Source organism: Pagrus major, chromosome 11 (genome assembly GCF_040436345.1).
Source record: "Pagrus major chromosome 11, Pma_NU_1.0".
In the NCBI taxonomy this organism is placed as follows: domain Eukaryota; kingdom Metazoa; phylum Chordata; class Actinopteri; order Spariformes; family Sparidae; genus Pagrus; species Pagrus major.
The window spans coordinates 30,641,340-30,667,133 of record NC_133225.1 but is presented as its reverse complement, the minus strand read 5'-3'; the positions used below and the strand labels follow the sequence as shown (position 1 = coordinate 30,667,133).

General features: G+C 39.9%; 2 protein-coding genes across 7 annotated transcripts; both read left to right on the top strand.

Annotated features, from left to right (window-relative positions):
• Positions 1-27: 27 nt before the first annotated feature.
• pycr3 (pyrroline-5-carboxylate reductase 3) lies at positions 28-7,865 on the top strand. 2 transcript variants are annotated; one of them, XM_073475716.1, is made up of 7 exons: positions 28-157; positions 4,278-4,371; positions 4,457-4,521; positions 4,817-4,996; positions 5,103-5,315; positions 6,477-6,569; positions 7,438-7,865. In XM_073475716.1, the coding sequence occupies exons 2-7, from the start codon at positions 4,284-4,286 to the stop codon at positions 7,639-7,641; spliced, it is 843 nt and encodes a 280-aa protein (XP_073331817.1). In that variant the 5' UTR covers positions 28-157; positions 4,278-4,283; the 3' UTR covers positions 7,642-7,865. The 2 variants fall into 2 exon arrangements, with proteins under 2 accessions (XP_073331817.1, XP_073331816.1); XM_073475715.1 differs by lacking the exon at positions 28-157 and adding an exon at positions 175-1,005.
• Positions 7,866-11,259: 3,394 nt separating this feature from the next.
• On the top strand, positions 11,260-25,131 carry eef1db (eukaryotic translation elongation factor 1 delta b (guanine nucleotide exchange protein)). 5 transcript variants are annotated; one of them, XM_073476794.1, is made up of 9 exons: positions 11,260-11,388; positions 18,341-18,458; positions 19,094-19,165; positions 19,984-20,046; positions 20,371-20,452; positions 21,034-21,146; positions 21,273-21,482; positions 21,616-21,810; positions 25,004-25,131. In XM_073476794.1, the coding sequence occupies exons 2-9, from the start codon at positions 18,345-18,347 to the stop codon at positions 25,040-25,042; spliced, it is 888 nt and encodes a 295-aa protein (XP_073332895.1). In that variant the 5' UTR covers positions 11,260-11,388; positions 18,341-18,344; the 3' UTR covers positions 25,043-25,131. The 5 variants fall into 5 exon arrangements, with proteins under 5 accessions (XP_073332895.1, XP_073332894.1, XP_073332896.1 ...); XM_073476793.1 differs by having other exon boundaries at positions 18,338-18,458; XM_073476791.1 differs by lacking the exon at positions 11,260-11,388 and adding an exon at positions 16,594-17,882 and having other exon boundaries at positions 18,338-18,458.
• Positions 25,132-25,794: the final 663 nt, after the last annotated feature.

Sequence of the window (25,794 nt, the reverse complement as noted above, 5' to 3'; positions counted from 1 at the left end):
TAGTTCAGTGCAGCTCAGCAGGTTGGTTTGTGGTTGTCAGTGCAGCTCAGCAGGTCGGGTTGTGGATGCTCCGGATGTTTCCGACCTGAGAGTTTATATTAAACTATAGTTTGAGCATTTTTAAGCGTCGGACATCAGCAAAACTGAAAAACATCAGGTGAATAAATATCCTAGAACAAACATTAGCCGGTGTTATTCACAACATCGCCTGACAGCGTGTTTATGTCACTCCGTGTTATTTTATGGTTGTCCAGTCAACAAACACGTGCATTGTATGTCTAATCTAATCTGTCTGGGATTATTTTCAAGATATCGCTAGCTAGATGCAGAAGCAGGGCTCGTATCAGCTATAAACAGGATTGTAACATTTTACCGGCGCGGTTTTCACAAACTGTATGCTAAACACAGCTAAGGTTTAAACTAGCAGCAGCGCAGCTCTGCCCCTGCTGCTCGCACTAGACATGCTAGCAGCTACTTAGCAACCTAGCCGTGTGAACATTCACCCGTTGGGCTAACGTTTACTAGCCGCGGAGCTAACGAGGCTGCGTCGCCACAACAATGGATGACTCTGGTATCAAGAAGCAGAACTGGGACGTGAAGGAGACGGAGTTATTTCTGGAAATCCTCAAGGAGCTGGACATCAATAAGTGCTTAGACGGTAGGAAAGTGAGGAATAACAAACTCTTCAAGGTGGCGCACAGGAGGATGACAGCGGCCGGTTATCACAGATCTGTGGACCAGTTAAAGTTTCGCTGGAAACTTCTCAAAAGTGCGTATTACAAGTGCAAGAGGGAGCCCGACTCCACGGCCCCCACCAAGATACAGGGCTGGTGGCGGTATGAAAAGACAATGACGGCTATCATGGAGTCCAGACACCCGCTGGTCGGAACTGGGGTCAACTCAGACAGGAACGATGAAGTGACAGAAGACTCTGATGGGGAAGCATCAGTGCTGCTCTGGCCGCAGCCCTGCCCGGACCTTTCCACTCAGAACCTGGATTTAATTGTAGGGGTGATGCCGTGGATGCGATGTGTCATTAGATCATAATCTGATTCCTCTCATGTGTTGTGTAGATGCATGCGTTCATCACTCAACTGTGTGCCTATTGTGAATATGTCTCTGGGTTGTTCATATTCACACTCATTCACTAGTTAAAGTCTTAATACAGCAGTTCTGCAGGGAATCCCATGTTTTAGAGAGGCGGTGATTTAGTTTTATGATTTAGGAGAAATGTGGTATACACTACTCAAAATGAGTTAGTGATAGTGGGATATTTTAGTGTTTCACTTGTTTATTCTGTGACATATCTGAATTTTTATTTTGTGTTTTGTGACTATTTTTGGTCCCCAAAATCCCTAACTAATTTTGAGTAGTGTAAATTGAGAAATGTTTCAAATATTCTGTCCCAGGGCTGCAATAAATGTAATTTTCATTAAGGTAAAATAAGATAACCCTTTATTAGTCCCACAACTGGGAAATTTGCATTATTACAGCAGCAAAGGGGATAGCAAAAATGGAGCGCATCATTTCAAACAATAATCATAAATAAGTAAAAAATAAAAGTAAAAAGCTGTAGGAAAGAATATAAACAATATAAATATGAAGCAAAATTTAAAAAATATTCACACCATTGCAAATTCAGATGCTGAAAATGCCCATCGGGATATTGAAATTGGGTCTACTGGGAGCAGCCAGAAGGAAGGACCTGTGATATAGCTCCTTCACACACTTAGGTGTCACTGTGTCAGAAAGAGTTCTCCAGTGCTGTCAGAGTGTCCTGCATGGGGTGGGAGTCATTCAACATCAGGGATGATGGCTTAGCTTTTGTCCTCCTTTCTCCCACCACCTGCACTGAGTCGAGGGGGCGTCCCAGGATACAGCTGGCCTTCTGAATCATTATGGATTATCGATAAATCTGCTGATCATTTTCAGGATTAAAGGTGCAATATGTAAATATATTCAACCTGTTGCATTAATACTAAAAACAAATGGAGGGCAGCACATCAGCAGAGTAACTGCTACTGTAATTGGTTGTAACTAGCTGCAGTTAGCTAGTTAGCTCAGTTAGCCATAACATTGCTTCTTTTTTCTAACCAACAATCCAAAACCCAAAGACTCTTCATTTACTGTCATAAATGAGGTAAGGTGATACAATTTTGTTCAATCCTTTATTCAAACAGATAGTCTCATTGAGATCAGTGTCTCTTTTTCAAGAGAGAATGTATGTACAAGAAAAACATTTATTGTACAGAACAACACAAAGTATATACTGATCAGTCACAACATCAAAACCACTGACAAGAGAAATTAATAGACCCCACCCCCCCCCACAGCAGGACAGTGGGTCCTGCCAAACTGCAAAGACTGCTCAGGAATGGCCTGAAGAAGGTGAAAAAAAGAGCTCAAGGCGTCGACCCAGCCTCCAAATTTTCCAAGTCCTAATCTGATTGAGCATCAGTGGGACGTCCTGGAACAATTCCCACTTTGAGTCCTGGGGGTTGCAATGTGGGGCCTCCATGGGTTGGACATGATCCAGGAAGTACCACAGATGCTTGATCGGATTGAGATCTGGGGAATTTGGAGGCTGGGTTGACGCCTTGAGCTCGTTCCTTAGACCATTTCTGTGCATTTTTTTGTACTGTGTTAGGGTGCATTGTTCTGTTGTGAGGGGTACTGTTGCCAATCAAGGGGTGTACTTGGTCTGCGACGAAGTTTGGGCAAGATGACCAATGTTTTCACTTCACCTGTCAGTGGTTTTAATGTTGTGGCTGATCAGTGTTGCACTACTCTGATATCCATATCTATTGGCCTGCTGTATTGTTTTCCACTATTGTTTCAAAGGTCCATTATTTTCTTTTAAAGATACAATATGTAAGAAATTTACATTTCAAATTAACTAAAATTAACAACAGAATGTGAAAAAAATGCAGTTTTGAGGTTATGTCAAGGATGTCTATGTATTGGGTTTCAGAGGTGTCTACTAAAGTTAGCATGCTAACCAGCTAGCCACGGGCCTATAACCTCATAGCAAGCTTAGTGCTGGCTGTGTAAACAGCCTGTCTTCCTGGTTTCTTGGCTGCAGACACCAGCTTTCTCAGCCCTGTAAACTCTAAACTGGGTTAAGGATGCAGCTGCATGACAAAAAGACCCAGAACAGAGAAACTACGCTCTGGGAGCTGTTATGTGGGGAGGGGCAGAAATCTGATTACTGTCAATCAGGAATTAACATGTTATTTGATTTCTTTACATAACCTGATTTCTCACAGTAATCAGGTTTCATGTGGACATAGTCAACAGGCACAATGCATCTCTGCTTCTATATGGTGTTGATGATTGGCAACAATGGTCTCATAGCTTTTGTTGTTAATATAATAGTATTTTATAGCACAGTACTACTGAATCACTATACTTAATTTATTATTGGATTGAGATTTCAGATGTAGTGTTGTAAGCATATGAATAATGGATTGGGTATAGTAAGCTGCAGGCATGGCAGTTCAGCTTTTTTTGAGTTTAGGGATATTTAACATTTGAACTGTGGCACATACAGAATGCATAATGGTGGCAACTAAGGTTTATTTATATTGTCAATCTAATGATTATTTGCTCATTTATTTTTATGGATTAGTTGTTTTGTCTATAAAATGTCCGAAAATTGTGAAAAATCAGTGTTTCCCAAAGCCCAAGCTGCTTTGCTTTTTGAAAACTAAGACTAAGAAAGCGCCTCAATACATTTGATTAATATGTAACTGATTCCCGATTCTAAGAATCATACCATTTTAGGGCAATGCTTTTTGCTTCAGTTATAAAGATATTTACGGAACAGATGATCAATTGTGTTTCAACTGATTATTCTTTTATTCTTGTCATATTAAATAATCTGCAGCATTTCAGTTACATTTTCTGCCCTTTTTAGCAGTCCAAAACCCTAAAATAAAAAAATTCAGTTTACTTTCATATATGACAAAGAAAACTGTTCACATCTGAGATGGTGTTACCAGTGAATTTCTTGGCACATTTGCTTGGAAAATAACTGAAACGATTGCTGCTAATGACATTCCATTATTATAATAGTTGCAGAATAATGTTCTCTTTATTGACTAATCAATTAACTGACTAAGTTTTAACTGTCCTGCAGTTTTATTGTAATTAACAGAATGTGTGAAAAAGTGTAATACCATTGTTATTGGGGAAAGGTTCTGTGATTCACACCCTGGTTATTAGGTGTTAGCGTGTTGTTGATGTTTCACTCAGCTCTCTTCTCTCGTTTCCTATAGATCAAAATGGACCCTGAGATGGACTCGCAACTGAAGATTGGTTTCATCGGTGCAGGGAACATGGCCTTTGGCATTGCAAAGGGCATTTTGTCTGGTGAGTGAGGAGAGAGTTGTTGAAGCAGAGCTGAGAGGTTTCATAAGTACAGGAGTTAACAGTGTCTTGTGTGTTCCCATTAAAGGAAATGTTCTTCCTGTAAACGTCAAAGTGGGCGCACCATCCTCCAGGAACCTGGGACGCTTTCAGGTACGTGTCTGTCAGTTCTCAGTGGGACGGGTTGGATTGCAGTCCGTGAGCAGTTAAGGGTTGTGGTCACTGTTTGTAAGATCAGGTTCCTCTTGAATGGACGGTTGTCCTGCAAACTTATCCATTGTGCATTGTCCTACAGGTTTCACGTTTTTCATTATATAGTAACTTGAGGGAAATAATTAACATATTAGTAACACTGTGTTCCCAAATAAGACACTTTTGAGTTTATTAAACATGATGTCTAGCAGATGAACATTTGTGTCAGTAACATCCCTCCCACGTTGGCTTTCAGGAGCTGGGGATTGCCATCACTCACTCCAACGTGGAGGTGGTCTGTGGGTCAGATGTGGTCTTTGTAGCAGTTAAACCTCACCTGGTTCCACCTGTTCTCAATGAGATCTCACAACACGTCACTGACCGACACATCATTGTGTCTGTTGCAGCAGGAGTAACACTGGCAACACTGGAAGAGGTGAGTGTCCTTGGCCATGTGTAATGTTTTTTTTAACTAAATAGTGGTTCTGTGGTGATCCAAAGAGGAGTAATGTTCTTTTTTTTCTCTTTTTGTCAATCCCAAGCTCCTGCCAGAGAATTCAGTTGCCATCAGGCTGATGCCAAATCTGCCATGTTTAGTTCAGGAAGGAGCTCTCCTGTTTGCTCGCGGATCTCATGCAAAACCGGAGGATGGAGCTCTGCTTCGCTCCTTGTTGCACCGCTGTGGTTTAGTGGAGGAGGGACCTGAGGCCTGGATAGACATCCACACTGGACTGAGTGGGAGTGGAGTCGCTTTTGTGAGTATTCAGGATTGTTTGGTTGGGTTTAGAGCTGCCACTAACGATTATTTTCACGGTTGATTAATATGCAGATTATTTTCACAATTAATCAAATTATCTTTCAGTCTGTGTGCTGTCAATAAATTGTGAAAAATGTTAATCGTAATTTCCCAAAGCGACGTCTTCAAATTGCTTCTCTTGTCCAACCGACAGTCAAACACCCAAAGACTTAAATGACCAAGAAAAGCAGAAAATCCTAACATTTAAGAAGCTTTGTTTGAAAAATGACTAAGACAATTGATTGATTTTCAAAACAGTTTGCAAATTTCATTTGCTTGACTAATTACTAATTGTTGCAGCTACAGTGTGGTTTGCAGGAAGTCTTTGTAACTGCTTGCAGGCTATTGTAATAAGACTTACTCAAAATTAAATATTTATTGATAATGAGAATCAGGACACAAATATGTTGTAAAATATTTTAATAAATCCTGCTGTATTGTTTCAGTTTCTTTCAGTATTTAAACTTGTTTGAACTCATTTCACCACAACATGAAAATCAACTTGTAGAGACCTGACCCATGTTACATCATCACAATGGACCACAACAGGCTATGAACCACTCAGTTTCACAAGTGGGGGAAAACAAATTCAGGAGGATTTTTTTTTTATGTGTGACACCGGTGGGATAAATTGCAGGGGAAAATAAAATTTCAGAGAATTTTTGGGGGGGAATTTCGGGTAAATGTTTTTTCTACTTGGTTTCACACACACACAAAAAAAATTTCTTGTGATTTCACATATGGAAAAGTAATATTAAACTTACAAATATTATCCTGGATTAACCTTTTCTCTTAGAACCTATGAAAAATTACCCTGGCAAAACTTTTTTCCCACCACTTCTCAAGTCTTTTAACACAGGAGAGAAAACAATTTAGAGCAGACTTATTTATGGATCACCAGAAAAACATTTTTTTCCTCACTTGCCCCTCAGGGCTTCCGTAGATTGCTGTCAGTGCTGAAAAAAAAATGTGTAAAATTAAATTGAATTACCTAAAAAATCGAAAGTCAAATCCAATCATGGATTCTGAGAATTTTGACACCCCTACTTTAGAGCAACGTGAATGTAATGTTGTTTTTATAGAACAGCCATGAAATAGACTTTGTGATCCCTCTCTGCAGGTGTATCTGTTTGCTGAAGCGCTGGCAGAAGGAGCTGTGAAAATGGGAATGCCAAGTGCTCTGGCACACAGCATCGCATCTCAAACTGTTCTGGTCAGTTTTACTGTGTGTGTTTGTGTTTGTGATTGTGCGTGCATGTGCGTGCGTGTTCAGTTCACTGTTGCAACACAAACAGTTTTAGTACACTGCCCGGCCCAAAAAAAAGTCACACACTCTAATATTTTGCTGGACCGCCTTTAGCTTTGATTACGACACGCATTCGCTCTGGCATAGTTTTGATAAGCATATGCTATGTCACAACATTTATTTCCGTCCAGAGTTGCATTAATTTTTCACCAAGATCTTGTATTGATGATGGGAGAGTCGGGCCGCTGCATAAAGTCTTTTCCAGCACATCCCAAAGATTCTCAATGGGGTTAACGTCTGGACTCTGTGGTGGCCAATCCATGTGTGAAAATGATGTCTCATGCTCTCTGAACCACTCTTTCACAGTTTGAGCCTGATGAATCGTGACATTGTCATCTTGCAAAATCCCCGTGCCTTCAGGGAAGAAAAATCCATTGATCATAAAACCTGGTAATTCAGTATATTCAGGTAGTCAGGTGACCTAATTTTTTGGGCACATAACATTGCTGAACCTAGACCTGACCAACTGAATCAACCCCAGATCATAACACTGCCCCCACAGGCTTGTACGGTAAACACTAGGCATGATGGGTGCATCACTTCAGCCACCTCTCTTCTTACCCTGATGCGCCCATCACTCTGGAACAGGGTAAATCTGGACTCATCAGACCACATGACCCTTTTCCATTGCTCCAGAGTCCACTCTTTATGCTCCCTGGCAAACTGAAGCCTTCTTTTCTGATTAGCCTCACTGATAAGTGTTTTTTTTCTTAAGGCCACAGGATATGTCTTGGCCCAACCATCATTAATTTCGTTTCTATTCCATGTGTTTCAGGGTGCTGGGAGATTGTTACGTGAGTCTGGGAAGCATCCAGCTCAGCTGCGCTCTGAGGTCTGCACCCCAGGTGGAACGACCATCTACGGGCTTCACACCCTGGAACAGGGCGGTGTGAGGGCGTCGACCATGAGCGCCGTCGAATCTGCCACAGAGAGAGCCAGGGAGCTTGGCCGAAAGTCAGCAGCTGGAGGCAGGAAATGACTGCTGCAGTTTGCCTTTTAATAACCACAGTGGACCTTATTTAAGTCAAGTTTTTGGCTCAACCAATCACAATGGAACACACAGACAAAACAGGACTTGTCACTTTTTTTATTTTATTTTTTCCTTTTATTTTGTCACACTTCCCCTTTTTTTGTGTCTTTGACCAGGAAAAAAGGAAATATTGGCTTAATCTTGACATTGACAATTAAATTAATTGATCATGACCCTGTGATTTATTTGAGAAAATGGCTACTTTTACATGCACACCAAAAATCTTTCCTCTTTTATGATTTAGGCATAATGCAGATGTAACCCATATTTGATTACCATATTCACAACTGTGGGTATAATCACAAAAAAGATGCACAGAACTTCTATTTCAGTCGCATTCAGTTAAGGTCATTTTAGCCTCTGTGCTTGAATACAGAAGAAAACACTGATGTCACTGTCATCAATCAATATATCCTCTCTGTAGCCTCGTTCAGTCCAAGAAACACTTTGTATAAACTTCAAATTTGGAGTAATGCCTTACTAGCCATGGTTATTATGTACATTTAAAGTTGACTATAGAATAGAAGTTAGATGTGCGGATGTATTAAATTAGAATATTTAATATATGGCCAAATGAAATGTCAAACTTAAATTTGGGATAATGTAAGAATAATCGTAGTTGTGCAGCTGCTGGTGGTTTCTGTCCCAGGTGTAGTTAACATCTAGTTGCTGGCTTTGTCTATGTTCAGGGTTTTCATAAAGTGCCATGTGAACCGGCGCCCTTTGTGCTTTGCCTTATTTTTAATGGAGGTCTTGAAATCAGGCATCAACGGGTCTTTGGAAGCTCAAATAATTCCCAACGAACAGGAGCGATATAAAGACAGTCAGTGGGACCCGTGGGTAAATTTATTCTTCATGACAGCATAAAACAACAGACCTGTATGACGGATGGATGAACACTTGGGATGATAAATTAAGTCACATTTCAAGCAAAAAGTCAAACATTTGCTGCTTGTAGCTTCTAAATTCTTTTCTTTTTCTGCCTTTCTCTGTTTTATATCATTATAGATTTAATTTGGGGTTTATTTGGACAGATGGCCGGACAAAACAAGCAATTTCAAGATGTTACATTGGGCTACAAGGTATTTTTACATTTATTTTGCGTTTGTTCACAATTTCTTGATTAAAAGAAAATTAAAATAACCCTTAGTTACACTCCTAATCTCACTATAATGTGAATTTGGTAGCAGTTAACTAAATCAAAGCTGCCCTTGGTAAAAATGTAGTTTGTTTATTTGAAGCTATCTTGAAGAAGTAGTTCAAAATATTTAGTAAATAAAAAAAAATAAGATTAAATCGACAATTTACATGTGATAGGAAATTATGACAAAATACATTTCAAAAAAGTCACATGCCAAAAAACCAAAAAAAATATGCCACAGTTAATTGCAAAAAGTGCCAACTTGTTCACAGGTCATACATAACCTGAATACATAAAACCCCCCACTGTTCATGGGCAAGTGCAAGAAATGTCAGCTTTGGCTTTGTACACAATGCCCATTAGCCGGATTTTTTATCGTGACTATTTTTCATGACTGTATTTTCATTTTACTTTTAATTGTCTTATCTAATAAATTATCTGGCATAGCTGCCCAGGCTTAATTAAGGGCTTTTATGTGACAGATCGAATGTTAAGGAATAGATTATTATGGATTTTTACCAGCCCCTTGTGGGATTTACTTCAAATTTCAGTATTTTTCCTTGCTATTGTTTTTTTTTTTTACTTTTCTCTGGGGTTTTTTGGACTCAAGGTCATTGTAAATGAATGATAATCCCTCAATGATGTCTCAAATATAACATAAAGGTTGATTAGTTGATTGAACTTCGCAAATAGCATGCAGTACCATCTCTGAACATGTGTCAATCATTAGAAATAATCAGTTATGACTACTTGACACACCTAATATATTCAAGTTTTTTTTTACTCACTATGTCAATATTTAGTTCAATCGACTACCAGCAAGCTCCTGCAAAATGTAAACTACTAGTTCAATTACATCTAGTTCACTACTTTCTAACTCTGATTATATATCATGATCTTAATCAACCTATGCTTATGAACTTCTGCTGATGAAGGTCATAAAATATGATTGTCACACTTGTGATTGTTATGGAGACATGAACAATAACAACAAAAGCTTCAAAGACTTCAAAGTATTAGTTCTGGTAAAAGAAAACAAAAAAAATTAAACAAATTCAATCTTATTTTCTACTTTAAGAGAATAAATTAAGGGCCAAAAGTCTTTCTTGCTACTGTGTTGTCTGTCACATTACCAGGTTTAAGAGTTGGGGAAATGAGAGAAGTTTTACAACAACGCATACTGTGTCACAAACTGTAAAAGCTCGTCATAGTAGGACAAAGGTCGAAAGTACAGAGAGTCGTCTTTTAAACTAAATCTAGATCCTATCTTTGTCTTAAGGGGCACCATGTAGTTTTGAAGAAGAAATTCAAACTCAGAATTTTGATATTTACAATATTAATGAGGTAAGAAATTTCCCCATTTGCGGGACAAATAAAGGAATTCTGATTCTGATTCTGATTCTAGTAATAATTCATTATATATTTATTTTTCCCATAACTGAGTAACAAGCTGTTCTTAGAGGAAAATAAAGTCCCCAGAACACAGTCTGAATAGAGAGAATGGACCCTGACAGTAGTCACTGGGGGAGACAAATACATTTTTGATCTTGTTTGAGTTGTGCTGTAAATCACACATCATTTTTGTCAATTTGAAAGATAATTTTTTGTCATAAAGTAAAATATCATCTAGTTTTGTGTTAAACCGCTCAGTAAACTGCATCGTCTCGCTTAACACACAACACTAACATGGCCGCTGCTTCGGCACAGTAAAAGTACTAACAAAGAATAAAATCACAATAAATCTGGTCATATTGACAACTGCAGTTATGTGAAAGTGTAGTTTGTCAGTTTTGTGAGCTGCAAATATACAGGAGCAGCTCTACAATGTTTAAGATATGGGTTTTGGTAACTGTTCAACAAGACGATGTCACTGGCTGTGTAGTCTTTATATTTCATTAGTTTTATGACAAACTGTGACTTTGTTGACCTGGAAAATTATCTTTTAAATTGACGAACATCATATGTGTGATTCATGGCACAATTCAAACGGAATCAAACATTTTTTCTCTCTCTCTATTCACTACCATAAGAAGTTTTTCCAAAATACGGTCCAATGGGGTCCGCCGGAAGGGGCGTGACATTGGCACTGTAGAGCAGTGGCGGGGTCTGCCAAACATAAACAAAGTAAAACAGTCTGAAACTGTGTTGTCTTTTAAGGTCAGTTTGTTTTTTCAGTCATGAAAACGAAGAGAGTTTGTTTATTTAGTTTGACAATAAAGATAGTTCTCTTCTGATTGAAATTCCTTCCCCAGAAACTATATGGTGCACCTTTAATAAAACAGTAGTAAATGACCCCTGGAGGTCACAATCCGTCAGATTTTACCACATCAGTAACAACCATACATGATATTTAACATGGGTCCTTCAGGAAACGTTAATGATTTATAACTCCCCTCCCCCACCCTCTAAGATCACACAGTCACCGCTGCTCCTTGCTTCCTCCTCCTCCTCCTCCTCCTCCTCGTCTTCCTCCTTCCCGTTGTCACTCACTGCCGGAGAAGCACGCGTTTTATCCACCGGCCTGGTCTCACACCGACAAGACAAAAAACACAGCAGTAAGTAACGCCAACGCTGACTGACAAGCCGGGGGCTCAGTCCGGGGGATTCATGCAGAAGACATTTTGGTATATTAATGAATATTCAGCGGCGGAAAGGGGGACACGGCTTGTGTTAGCCGATGCTAGCTAACGGCTAATAGCTGAATGGAGGCAGCTTGCTAGTGCTAACGCGGCTGTCACGCCGGCTGAACACCGGCTTCAATGGACCAATGGCCGTAAACGTTGACATTTTATATAAACGTTAAATGAAAAACGAAAGCTTTAGTGTCAAGTTTAAAACAAACCGCGTGTTCATGGTGTCCCATTAAATGCTAAACTAGTGTTTCATCCTAGCTAGGAGGACCTAGTTAAAGATGAAAGATGGCTAGTGTAAAGGTTAGCAGGGCGCACCTTTTGATGATGACAGCTCTGCTAATGTCTTTCTTAAACATCTGGCTTGACAGGCTTTTCTTCATGACGTAACACGTTTGAACTTTAGTTTAAGTGTTATTTTCAAGTGTAAAGTCCTTCAAACATGATCCTGTTATCTCAATGAACCCAAACTGATCATTTCAGACTTGAGTGTCAGGATTGTCCTGTTAAGATACTCTTAGTATTGTATCTAGAATATATAAAATAAAATAAAAGTAGTCTGTTTATCAATGGTCTTTAGCAATGTATTAATATATCAATGGTATGTTCTTGCTGAGGTGTCCATGAGCGAATCACTGCACCCCACCCTTCCTGAGGTGTTTGTCCTCATCCGACCTCCTCGTGTGTGAGGCAGCTAAACTGCCCCATAGGTATCAATAAGAGAAAACATTATGATCATAGTAAATTATAGTTTATTGTATCAGCCAGCAGTATTCAAAGGTAACAGGAAACAAGCCAGAGGACACTTGGCAAAGGTCATTTGAGGTGACTTCCCCAAATCATAACATTTTGTGGATATTCACAATGAAATATGTAAACACACATGGACAAATGAAGTTGAACTTTAACATTTAGAGGCGCCATTTGTTACATATTACCAGAATTAAAGTTGAAAATCTTCGAAAAATGTACTTGCATTACCAAAAGAGTGTGAAGGAACAACATCATTGCAATTATGTCAAATCCATATATGCAGAGTTTTGTGGAGATGTCTATTGAAGTTAGCATGCTAACCAGGTAGCCTCAGCCTGTCCTGTGCCCTCATACCGCTTTGTACCCCAAGAGGCAATAGTCTGATAGCCCTCCATAGTTTCAGCTGGGAAATATAAAAGCAGTAAGTTGCAACTTAGTTTATTAAGTAAACAAAATAAACTCAAAAATATATAGAGGAGAGATATTTTTACACCTATTATCCATACTAAACAGCCAAATGCAACTGTACAAAGTCTAAATTCAACTTTCTCGCATTAATCGAACTAAAACCAGCTTAATTGCCTCGTTAACTCATCGTAAATCAAACCTAATTCAAACTCGACATAAACAAAATAAAACTCCCCAAAACAGTCAAGGTTTGTCTTTCCACAATCACCTGTGGTTTGATCTTAATAAATCCTCAATTCACCGAGTAAGATGTGAAAATATTCCCGCTCTCCACTCAGTTTTCACCCGCTGCTGATGCCCAATTCTCTTTCGTCGTCTGTCGCTACATGCCTCTTGAGCCCACTCCTGCCTAGTCTTACCGTCCTGAGTCATTGTCCTGGTCAGAGCCTCTTTAAATCGCCTCCATACTCCAAACTAGCATCGGTCTGTTTCTGAGATTGTGTGCTCAGTCCCTGCCTGACTCCCTAGCTATGAGGGGCAATAAGCTCCACAGCTAACTGAGCTACTTGCTAACACCAGCTAGTTACTGCAGACAAAGATAGCTACAGCAAAGAGTTTAGTGAGCAGCAGTAGGCGCCTATGCTGCCACCAATATTTTGGGGCTACCTTTGACTTCCGACCATTTCTTACTTAATTTGTTTTATTTGTAGAGGGACCATGTACAATATAAAACATAAATGTTGCCATTTGATGCATTGTACCAGAGTCAGCTGGGAGCGAATTTCCAACTGCAGTCCCTTGACAGGTCATGATTACAAAGTATACTTTTTTAAAGGGTAAAGCTGGAAATATATTTTACTGCTTTATGTTCAATTTCGATGTCAAGACCAAAACTGATCCTACCAATAAGCAACATCTATGCCATCTAAAGCCTAATATCTGTGCCATAGAGCTTCATTGTTGCCCAAAAAATGTTTAAAAACACTTCACTGAGCCACACCACTGCACTCGGTGACATTTTCCTTCATTACGATTAACATGGACACTGTAGTTTATTTTTAGTCAGTCTCACATACACCATCCTGCTGCCAGAAATATTTACTAGTACAGCAAAAATAGCCCACTGTTTCCTCCTATTTGTTAAAAACCACAGGGAGTGCACAGCTGTTATAGGAAATAATTTAGCCTTTCTTCGACATCAATATCCCTTTTTATAAGATGAGTCGTAAGCAACACACAAACTGTTCGCTAAATCTCTTTTTGTAATTCCACAAACACTTTTTAACTCTGCATTGATTCATTTATTTAAAGAGTTCGACATTTCTGTCACAAAGACCTTTCTCAAGACATAATGCTCCCAAAGTGACAGTGCTTAAACACAGACAGCAATTACATGACGGGCGTAGGAACAAATGGGTTTGGAGCAGAGTGCCACAGATGGTGGAGAAGCTGGACAGTATTTAGAGACAGAACTACTGCATTGTTGGTTTTGGTGTTCAAAGGATTTGTTTACCATAATAAAAATATAGAAAAGCTTCTATGGCACCCTTTTAAATAAATCGTTTTTGAGTTTTTACACTGACTGTCTGAATGATCACTGATCAAATGTGTCAGAGCAGTCGACGACATACATGCTTTTGATTTGAAGGGAGGGGAAGTGCAGATAAACTGGTAAAAGTTTTGGGATGCATCCAAGTTGTTGCTTGAGGTTCTTGCTCAATACCAGAGCCACAGTTTCATGTTGAAGTATTTATGAAGAGAAATGTTAACACCTAGCTTCTTTCCCCTCATTCTGCATTCAGAATTGACAAGTAAGTATTCTTTGTAACACTGACCTCTTGAGTTTTGTCTAGCCATTTGTTCATAGTTCTGCCCTTTAGTATTAGTTTCAGTGTTTTGCAAGGTGGTGATTGTTAAATTTCTTTTTCAATGGCTTGCGGTTAACTGGATGAAAAGAACGCGTTGAGCGTATGACTTTGATACTAGTTTAAGCTCAACATCTTTTTGCCAAGGAAGGTGAGTTAAGAGCTTGAATAAGATATTTTAATGAAAGTTAAAGCGGAAATGCCTTTTCAAAACACTCCCAAATCAATTTCAGTGGTATTGCTAGATATTACACAGATAGATATTACATCCTCATGGTGAATCATTAAGTGAGTGCATTTCCTGTTTTGCAACAGAATAATGCACATCATAAAAACAGCATGGCTTTGTGCTTAATACCCACTGAATTAATTAGTTTGTTTGCGTGAGCATGTCAGTGCTTTTCACAGATCCATAAATGTCAGCTAGTGTGTGCTTGTTTTTTAAACATTTTGCCCTAAATGTGTCACACCCTTGTTTTTTTTTTTCTTTTGCATGTTCTCATGTCATTTTGTCAAGATTTGTCAAGTCTTGAGCTTCATTTGTAAAGGTAAAAAAATCAAAAAATCAAAAAAATCGAATGTTTTAAAAAAAAAAACTAATTAAAAGGAGCATAAAAGCTGAAAAATACACACTTTATAAACAAAATACATGCTTTAAATTATATTAAAATACACAAATTACTATGAAATACACCACCACAAAAATTAACTAAACTATGAATAAACAATGATTCATTTGAATTTAAAGTGTAACTCTCGCCAAAATGCAACCTAGGCTTTTTTTGTGAAGGAACCAGAGTCAAACCTTCGTGTAAAAGCATAATTACGATGAAAAAGCCACTTTTAAGATTTACTGTACTTTCGTTTTCGGGTCAAAATCATTTTCAATTGCGTGCTAGGGGCAACATTACGGTAGCATCAAAATCGCTATTTTTAAAACACTAAGAAGACTCGACACAACGTGAAACTTTGCTCGTAGTATCACCAGGGTCTCTACACATGAACACGAGCATTGAGAATATTGTTTGTGTACACAGAGTTTACTAAAAAGGTTTTTGAACAATTCACGCTAGCAGTAGCTTGCTCCACTCATTGCCGTCGTGCCAGTCGAGAAGAGTCGATCCCCGAGTGCGACGAAACATGGAGGAGAGTAAAGGTGGAAAGCTCCTAAAGCGTCGCAATCTTAATAGTGGCTTTTTCGTCGTCATTATGCTTTTACACCAAGGTTTGACTCGGGTTCCTTCACAAAAAAGCCTAGTTTGCATTTTGGCGAGAGTTTCACTTTAAATATAGTTATCGCACAATTAACATATTAAAAATGGCTCTAAATTAGGCTATTTTCATGCATTTGATAATTTATGTATGGATACATATCTTTGCAGAATGAGCATGGTCAGGATGGGCTATAGTGTTGTAATAGCACCTATAAAAATTGTCACTTTAAAACATACAGAGTGAGCTGAACACAAAGAAACTGTATGATAATGCATGATTTTTTTAGTCTGGCTAAATATAGCTGAATAGTTGTGTGCAGACTATTTTTTTTTCCATACATATTGTTGCAGCAGTGAATGTTAAAAAATGTACTTGAACGATAGTTCCATAAATCAAATACACAAGCAATGTTCGGATTTTACAAGGATTTATTTGTAATTTTAAGTTACTTTTTGGAGGAATCTTTGTGTAACAGAAAAAAATGCATGTTAGATCAGAATTTGCATTTGTAGCAATTTTGACTGGCATTCAGGCTCAAAAGCACGAAAGCTAGTGATAATTTTCCATCACTTCTTTCACACATTCTTGAGTTTATACCATGTGAGCTTAGTTGGACGCTCTCCTAACTTTGGTAGGACTCTTTACCTGATACTGACTCTTGACAAATTACTAACAAGTTTCTGAAATAATTTCTTTCCTCTGCATGAGTTTCTCCCAATTTCCTGCATGCTTCTTGCTTTTTTCTGGAACTGTTTTGTAGTCTATTATCGTAGCTACAACTTTATGTGTGACACCGGTTCATGGGCAGTACTGAGTCTAATAGATCAATCCCTTTGTGTCTCTGAACTTTCCTGCGTCTCTTTAACTAATCCAATAGCGTGTACCTGTTGTTCTCTTTTTTTTCCCCTGCAACGGATCAAAGATGATGTCTAAGAAGATGCCCCAGTGTTCTGCAGTGGATCAGTCGGAGCATGATCAGCCTCCCAGCAATTGTCAGGTGGACCGGTCCGCGAACGCAGCACTGGGGTGTAGGAACAAGGCTGAATCAGGCCAAAGAAACGGCGAGAGGGTGTCATCATCCCCAGAGAGTGGCAGCCTGAACGGAGATGGAAAGCGTAGTGGGAAAAGCCGCCGCCGCAAGAAACGTTCATCCAATCCTGAGAGTCGCTCTGAGGGGAAGGTCGACAGTAATGCCAAGAACAAGGAGAAGCCAGACAAAAGCAGCAGCCAGTCACCTGACCCTCACGCCGGGCTGATTGGTCTGCAGTCTGAATGTGCTAACGTGTGGTTTGAGCGCAGCATCTACGAGCGAGCTGAGAGCTTCTACCAGTGCTGGCTTGCGAGCTCCTCCAATGGGACAACCCATTCCAACCGGTCACCTTCAGCTGCAGGCAAACCCGCAAAGTCTCCATCCACTGTGGCTCCATCTTCCTCAGGACTGGTGTGCTCCCATGGCGATCAGGTGGCCTGCCATCATGTCGTCCAGACCGTGTGGGTGAACAAGATGACCTTTGACCAAGCAGAACGCCGCTTCATTGAAGAATCCATGCCATCCATTCCAAACTCTCTGAACCTCCCACCCCAGCTTAACCACTCCATTGCACCCAGAACACCTGATGAAGGATACCAGTCTCTAGCCCCGACTCCTGCGACCCCGGTCATCCAACAAGCAGCCATTACGCCAACCAATCGACAGCCAATCAATGGACTGCCCCGCATCCCCGTGGAGCTGCTTAGAGATGTGTGGCTGGAGAAACCACTGTACGACCGCGCCGAAGCTGCCTTCTATCAGAATCTGTACGGTAACAACGCCTCCAAACGTTCCAGCTGCGCCTCCACTGCCAAAAGTAACGACCACCCTCAAAGCCTTGTAGAAGAGGAGGAGGAAGAAGATGAGGAAATGGCGGTGGAGGAAAAACGGGTGGTCCCGCAGGGTAAAGCAGAATTCTTCCATGCTCTGCTCCCTATTCAAGAGGAAGAGGAGCCAGCTGAGGTCCCAGAGAAGGAAGAGCCGTCAGGGGCTGGAGTCTGCTACTTCCTTCACCCAGACAGCGAGCGGGTGTGGCTGGACAAGTGGCGGTTTGACGCTGCAGAGAGCCGATTCCATGCTTACAGTGGGAGGGAAGCTGTGGTGGTGAAGAAGGGTCGGAGGCCAGAAGCAACCCCATTGAGGGACAAGTATGACCAAACCGGGAGAGTGGAGCTGCTGCAGATGTTTCAGTTCTATCCCTCATTGGTTTTCTTTGTGATCATGTGTTTCCTTTTTTGTTTTTTGAATGCGTGAACATTTTTCTTTTCCATTTCTCATCTTGTTTTTTCGTTTGTCTTGGTTCACTGATTCTTTTTCCCGTTTAGGTCTATTTTAAAAATTTCCTGAATGACTGTTGTTGTATGAACCATTGTTGCGTTTCATTCTAAGTTTCTTTTGTGCAGTTGCGTTAGGTTCATCTGCTTGACATTTAAGCCATTTTCCAGCTAATAAATCTGACATTGTGAACATAGATCTCATATCAGAAGATTTTATGAATTTTATTTTAAATAGTAATACAGATTTTTTTTTGTTTTCCTTTTTCCCTGACCTCCTGTGTCCTGTTTATACATCCCTCTCTTGTCCTTCCTTGGTCTTTTTTCAGTAGCACCATGAGTTCAGTGGACTTTCTGGCCCAGGAGAAGATCTGGTTCGACAAACCTCGCTACGACGAGGCTGAAAGACGCTTCTATGAGCGCATTAATGGCTCCTCACAACCAACAAAGGTACCTGCACTGTCTGAGGTTCAGTTCAGTATCTATTGTCTATCTATTAAGTTGTCATCACTCACATCTGAAGTAGCAAGGTTTCTCCAACCTTTTGACCAATATTTGTGTTAATTCTTAAAATTCTTTTTTTTTTCCTCTCAAAAAACTGACAATGCAAAACATAAATGAAATTTATTTTCAACTAAATGCAATATAGGTATACAAGATATTTGATGTTTCAACTGATACAACTGACTTTGTTTTATGTAAATATATACTCATGAATTTGATGCCTACACTATGCAAAGTGAAAACAACCACAGCATCATAACTTTTTTGGAATTGGGGGTTTTACCAACACCAAAAGCATTCCTCAAAAAAAAAAGTGAATTCAGCTTTGATCTAGAGCCATTTTTCTAGATAACCTGACAACTTTGTAAGCACAAAAAGATTGATATCGATTCTCCAGATTTGGACAAAGCCTGCCCACTCTGTGCATAGACACTGTGATGAGATGTTGAAGGAGAGGGCAAATGTACAATGAAATGACAAAAGAACAGCTACAGAGACGCATTGAATCTGTGGTCTTTCAGACTTACTGAAACGTCAGTTAAAGGATGAATCAGCATTGACTTCTGTTCATTTTCTTTAAGGATGTTGGAGCCAACAGCATTCTGCAAGACATTGCTCGAGCCCGAGAGAACATCCAGAAATCTCTAGCAGGAGTAAGTACACACTCCCTGTTATATCTGCCCCTTATCTCATATTTTCCACCCTTACAATCAAGGTTCCACTCGACCTACAGTATGTAGATGTTTTGATTTTTCTTATAGGTTATATAATAATTTGCTTTGCATACAGATTAAATTTAGGTTAAAATAGAAGAAGGTTGGTGCTCAGGCTCAGCTGAAGCCAAGCAAACCTTCCGCTGCAGAGATGTGGGATGGAAATCGAGAACCTTATAGTATGCCTCCAAGCAGACAGTCGGTCGCAAAACAATGACGTCAAAGTCATGTGAGTTTGCTGCTGGAAACTTGCAGAAGGGAGTCATTACAGAGAGGAAGAAAGTCCAAACCGAGGTTTCATTTCACAATAAAAGGTGACAGCAGTGCTAGCTGCCATATTTCTAAAATGATCATGTCGAAACCTCTCTCTCTCTCTCTCTCTCTCTCCCCCCCTCTCTCTATGTATGTGTGTGTGTGTATATATATGTATGTATATATATATATATATGCAGCACATGTGTTAGAGGGTAAAATATTCTGTGGTATAATGATGCTAAAGAAAACCTGATGTAAACGAATCCTTCTACTCTGTTCAGACTCAGAGATGGCCCAGGTATCAGGTTCCCATCCTCACAGAGACGTGTTGTGTAGACATACCTGCCTTTCTTCTTACCTTCCATAACATCCAACCTCTACGGTGTGTCCTTGGTTGCCCTGTTTGCTTTGTTTCAAACCCCCTCTGCAGCTGTCCTTCAGCATTTTCTCTTCCTCCTTCCCTCACTTTTCATACTTGAAATCCCCTCCTTCCTTCCCACTAGCTGAAGACTACACTGTGTAACAGAGGATCTGGTGAACCTGCCCTGAGCCGACAGTCCCAGATTGTAAGTGCAGAGCCTCATGTGTCCCTGGAAGCATCTCACTGACACCCTTGCTTCAGTTTGACTTTATTAGAGTTCAACCTTTAGTCAGTTTTTATGTTTCTGTGTGGAGTGTTGCAGGCCGAGTAGCTGCTTATCACTTATATTTCTGTCTGGCTCCATCTAAAGCTTCCTGCTGTAGATGCTGCTGAGATGGACACTAGCTGTGTTTTGTGTGTTCACTTTTGGTGTCCTTGGCAGTCCTGAGTTTGAAGACAGGGCTGATGCTTTGGTTTGACTATTACATGCTGCTCTCAGATAACATTTCTGTCTGTGTTTCCTGTGCAGAGCAGCAGCAGTGTAGCTGATCAGGGAGAACTCGTCTCTCGCATCAAGAGCCTGGAGCTGGAGAACCAGAGCTTACACAAAGGTTTGTTTGTGTGACAACTTTGATTAGATGTCTATTTTTAGTGCCCTTAGGCGCTGTGTGGATATTTTTAGAGCAACTGATTGCAAATCATAATCGTCAAAAACAGCCATTAGTTTGATAAATACTTAAAATAGTAAGTTGCCGAACATTTGAGGATTCTAGTTTTTCAGGAGAAATGTTTGTCTTAGCCTGAAAACAGCTTACTTTATATGACCAACTAGGGCAGTGGTAGTTTAAAGGTTAGAGAAGCGAGCTTGTGACTGGAGGGTTGACGGTTCAAATCACTGGACTGGCACGATAAATCTGGGTGGGGAAAGTGAAAAGGCAGCTGGAGCACAGCACTTGATCGACATTTTTCAATATTTTCTGACATTTGATCGACGAAACAACTAATTGATTAATAGAGAAAATAATCAGCAACTTTCATTTTTCTCTCATCCCACTGTCATCTTTACTATATGATTATTTTTGTATTTATTTTCCTGTGTATTCCTTGTTATACACAACACTTTACTACCATGGTGTCTTTGTGAGGTTTTTGTTTCGATGTAAGACTCATTGACTTTGTTCCTGTGTTTTAGTGGTGGATGACTTGAGGGCAGCACTTTCCAAACTGGAGTGTCGGGTAGCAGTTCTGGAGAAATCTCCTGCAGCAGTGACCCCGGCTCCCACTCCTTCCATTCCCTACACAAATGTGAGCTTCTACAGACTTTTCAGGCTTTTATTAAATCACTCATGCTGTGTTTTAGTGTTTTTTGTAGCTCTAGTACATCGCTGTAGACCCTTGTGTGAGCATGTCATTATTTTTTTCTCTGTTCAGGGCACTACCGTCCAACAGAAGAGCAGCGCCCCAGTTAAAGAGGAGGAGGAGGAGGAGGAAGAAGATGATGATGATATTGACCTGTTTGGGAGTGATGAAGACGAAGAGGCAGAGAAACTCAAAGAACAGAGGTTGAAAGAGTACGCAGAGAAGAAGGCAAAGAAGCCCGGCATCATCGCCAAGTCGTCCATCTTACTGGATGTCAAACCTGTAAGTCTGCACTTTGTCATTTAATCAAAATTCTTCTTCAGGAGCCTAAAATTCAGAATATAAACAGGATTATTACATTTTTATTCAAGTCTGAGTTGACACCTATCTTCTCTCGTTGGCTGTCTTTTTTTAGTGGGATGATGAAACCGACATGGCGAAGCTGGAGGAATGTGTGCGCTCGGTGCAGGCTGACGGTCTGTTATGGGGCACATCCAAACTGGTTCCTGTGGGTTATGGTATCAAGAAGCTCCAGATTGCATGTGTGGTCGAGGATGACAAGGTGGGGACAGACATGTTGGAGGAAGAGATCACCAAATTCGAAGACTTTGTAAGTACTGTGGGTCTTTTCATGGCTTTATTAATAGGACAGCATTGAGAGGTGACAGGAAACAGGATGAAAGAGACGGGGGATGACATGCAGCAAAGGGCCACAGGTTGGACTCGAACCCTGGGCCGCTGCTGCAAAGACTCAGCCTCTGTTCATGGGACGCCCGCTCTACCAACTGAGCTACTTGGGCGCCCGAGTGCTGTGCAATACACTCAAACAAGTGTTTGTGCAAAGATCACACACATCATAGACCAGTAGAGCGACAGAGACATCTAAACACCTGGTATAGATGATGAGAACTTAACATTCACCAAAACGTGTATATATATGTAATCCCCTTAATGGCATGATACCTGCGTCGTAGTAGTAGTAGTAGTAGTAGTAGTGCTAATAATAATGATAATCATATACTTTATTTGTATAGCACTTTTCAAAACATGGTTACAAAGTGCTTCACAGGTGAAAAATAAAAACAGCACACACAGCCAATAAAAAAACAAGAAAACAAATTGGTAATCATGATAAAAAACAATCATCATGAATAAAAATATTAAAACAGATTTTTATCAAATCACCACATAAAGTACCAGTAAGACAGGAAGGATAGAAGCCAAACCAACAACAGATTTACTATAAAAAAACACCCCATCCTACAAAAGTAAGTTTTGAGGCAAGATTTAAAAGAAATAACTGACTTTACGAGGAAGGGAGTACCGAAGTTTAGGAGCTCTAACAGAAAATGCTGTTTCCTTTTGTATCGAGGCGGGCTGAGGGGACTGGGGTCTTGCTTGAGGATCGAAGCAGCGGCTAGGCTCATAGCACACATGAAACGTTCCACAGACTCTAACTGACCATTATTATCTATAATCAGTGCATCCCTAGTCTGCAATTAAATTCACCAATTTGAATAAGTAAACAAAACCAGTATTTCTCTTAAATAAAAATAAGATTCAACAGTGATTGTGATGGATTTTTCCAATCAAAAGTTAGTTAAAGTTCTTCTGCTTTTGTCTGTGTTAACTTGCTTTTTATTGTCTTGTTCAGTATTAAGACAACTAACCAAATTGAATATCCTGACAAACAAACTCGTTACACAGAGCTAAAACTGATGCAGTCTCTATACAACAATCCTACAATAAATCTTCTCTTCAGGAAGTTATGATTTGGAGCCTCCCTGGAGTCAGCTGAGGAAAAAGAGCCACTAATTGGTAAATTGTAATAAAGTCAGTCAAAAAGACATACTGTATGTTATTAAAGGCTGAGGAAGTGACCAAATAATCTTTAGTTCTACAGAGACTAAAACGACTTGCATGGGATTGAGATAAGCATCACCACTGAGCACTGTGTCATCCAACATCGTACGCTCTCTGTTGTTTTAACCCGAGGCTGCTCAGTTTGTCTTGTAAACAAAGTGGTAGCCTGTGGTGCGTCACACCATTTTGAAAATTGAACAGTAAGTTGGTGTGTAGTCAGTGTAACAAAATGGATGCTATGTGCTCTGTGTGCATGGATTTTTAAAATGAGAGTACAAATTTACTCAGCTGACCACAGGGGGGCTCTTGAAAGGAATGTTAACTTTTTGTTGAAACTGTTTTATTGATCTTTATGAAACTGCAGTCAGTTAGAAGGCTGCAGCTTTTGGTGCTGTTAAATTGACTTGTCCTAACGGGTCTCTTATTATTTGTCCATGCCTTTCAATATAACACAATAGAATTCAACAGCACCACAAACTGCAGCTTCCAAAATGACCACAAAATTAAATCAACAAACTCTGAACATTAACACCTTCATGAAGGGAGGATTCATTGCAGGACTGTTTGTGTCAGACTACGTTACCTTTAACGAGTGCAGTTTTTCCATTCGCATTTTCAAGTCCAACCGAGCCATGCTGATATGCTTTTCTATCACCATTTTTACTGCGCCGAGTTGAGTCGAGCCGCACCAGCAATGGACCTGGGGGTCCAAAATGGGGCTGAAAGATTGTAGTTCATACAGGACCAGAACAAACCGAGGGCTTAACCATGGTATAGATATTGGTGGGGTCCAAATGTGAGCCCTTCCCCGGATATTATTTTCTGTGTGTCCTCTCCCTATATCTTGCCTGTGACAGTCCCTCTCTCTGTCTCTCTGTGCTGCCTGCAGTGTGACCATATACCATTATTGTACTAGAACAATGACTGACCCTAATGATCATATTAATTTGAATATTGTGCTCTTATTACTAGTTTACTGCTGACATGTAGGCTACGACTAGGTTAAAAATAATTTTATCATGTTGTTTAGAGACTATTACAATGCTTTACCTGATCATCTTCAGAGCAGGTGCATTGTGACCAGATACCATTACTGTACTAGAACAATGACTGACCCTAATGATCATTTTAATTTGATGCATTGAATATTCTGCTTTTATTGCTGCTAGTGTTATTTGCTTTAACCTTACCAAGCCTGTTTAAGTGCCAATTGAATTTTAAAACCATCAATCACACACACACACACACACACACACACACGACACACAGGGGGGAGATGGAGAAAAAAGAACAGCACACACGGATGATACAGAGTTCAAATAGACCCCTTTTAAAAGTTTTTTCCCCACCAGAATTAAGCCTAACTTTGGAGCATTATTCAGCCCATTTTCCGACAAGCTATCATGCCAATGGATGGATTATATATTCTAGTTTCATATGATATCTGTATCTTCATTCTAGCTTTAATACTGAGCCATTTAAACGCAATAATTGTTTCACACTCATTCAAAAATTAGCGTGCTCATTTTGACCATAGTGACAGTCGGACTGAGCGGTTTTTCAAACGAAGCCGGCGTTTACGGGCGCAACCAAGTGTACAATCGGGAGGGGGGTGGTCACACAGTTTTGTTTTCTTTGTTTTTCCTAAATTGAAAATAAATCCACTTACAGCCAGGGTTCATAAAAGGAGGACATATCATATGTCACATATTTAGATATATTATTGGGGGGGACAGATTGGTATTTTCCCAATATTGGGGGGGACACGTCCCCTCCAAAGTATATGGTGGTTACGCCCATGGAACAAACAGTTTTTCAAGAGAAATCTGAAATCCAAGTGTAATTCTCCTGATGTGTGGGAGCCAAAGAATAACCCTGCTACCGTTACATTTATCCTGGTTTCCAGTCATCAAAACGTTTTTCCTTTTTCTTGGTTTCAGGTCCAGAGTGTCGACGTAGCAGCGTTCAACAAGATCTGATTCCAGTGTGTCTCTGTCTGTCGTCAGCCTCGTTTCTCTGCTGATTGTGTCAAAGGTTCATAATAATAAAAAACAACTCTTGCACTGAATCTCTTGTCTCATGGGTTCTAATTTGAGAAGATGAGAAACAATTTAAAATTAAAGTGCAAAGGATCAGTTCATCCAAATCACTTACTTGCCTCTAGCGGGAGGAAGGCACACAGGTAGTTGTAGTTAGTTTGTCCAGATTTGTATATTTTTGCTTCCACTTCAAAACAATAGATGAATGAAAGGAATCTTGTTTATGATACAGCATTTTAAAAATAGCATTTCAACAGCAACATCTCTTTTTAATAAAGTGGTATCATCGTTAATGTTTTAGAAAGTCATATTGTGATTTAATCAGTCCCACAGACAATGTTTTCCTCCTGGGTTGAGGCAAAAAGCTCAGATTTATATCTCAAAACCTGAACAAATTAAACCACAACAATCTGCATGGCTAGATACCACTTTGATTAAAGTTACTACAAGGAGTTTTAACTGGTTATGAAAAAGTCTCAATTTAATACTGATGCCTCTATATGATCAAACGAGACCTTTAGCGAGAAGATTAACCATTTCTGTTTAGTTTTTCTTAATGTCTGCCATCGGGTCCACATGCAGACTGGAAGAGCCTGAGTGTACATTTCAGATAAAATTACAGTGAGTAATACATTTCTTTAGATAATTTTGTTTGACATATGTTGTGGTCTTGGCAGTGGAAACACTACCAC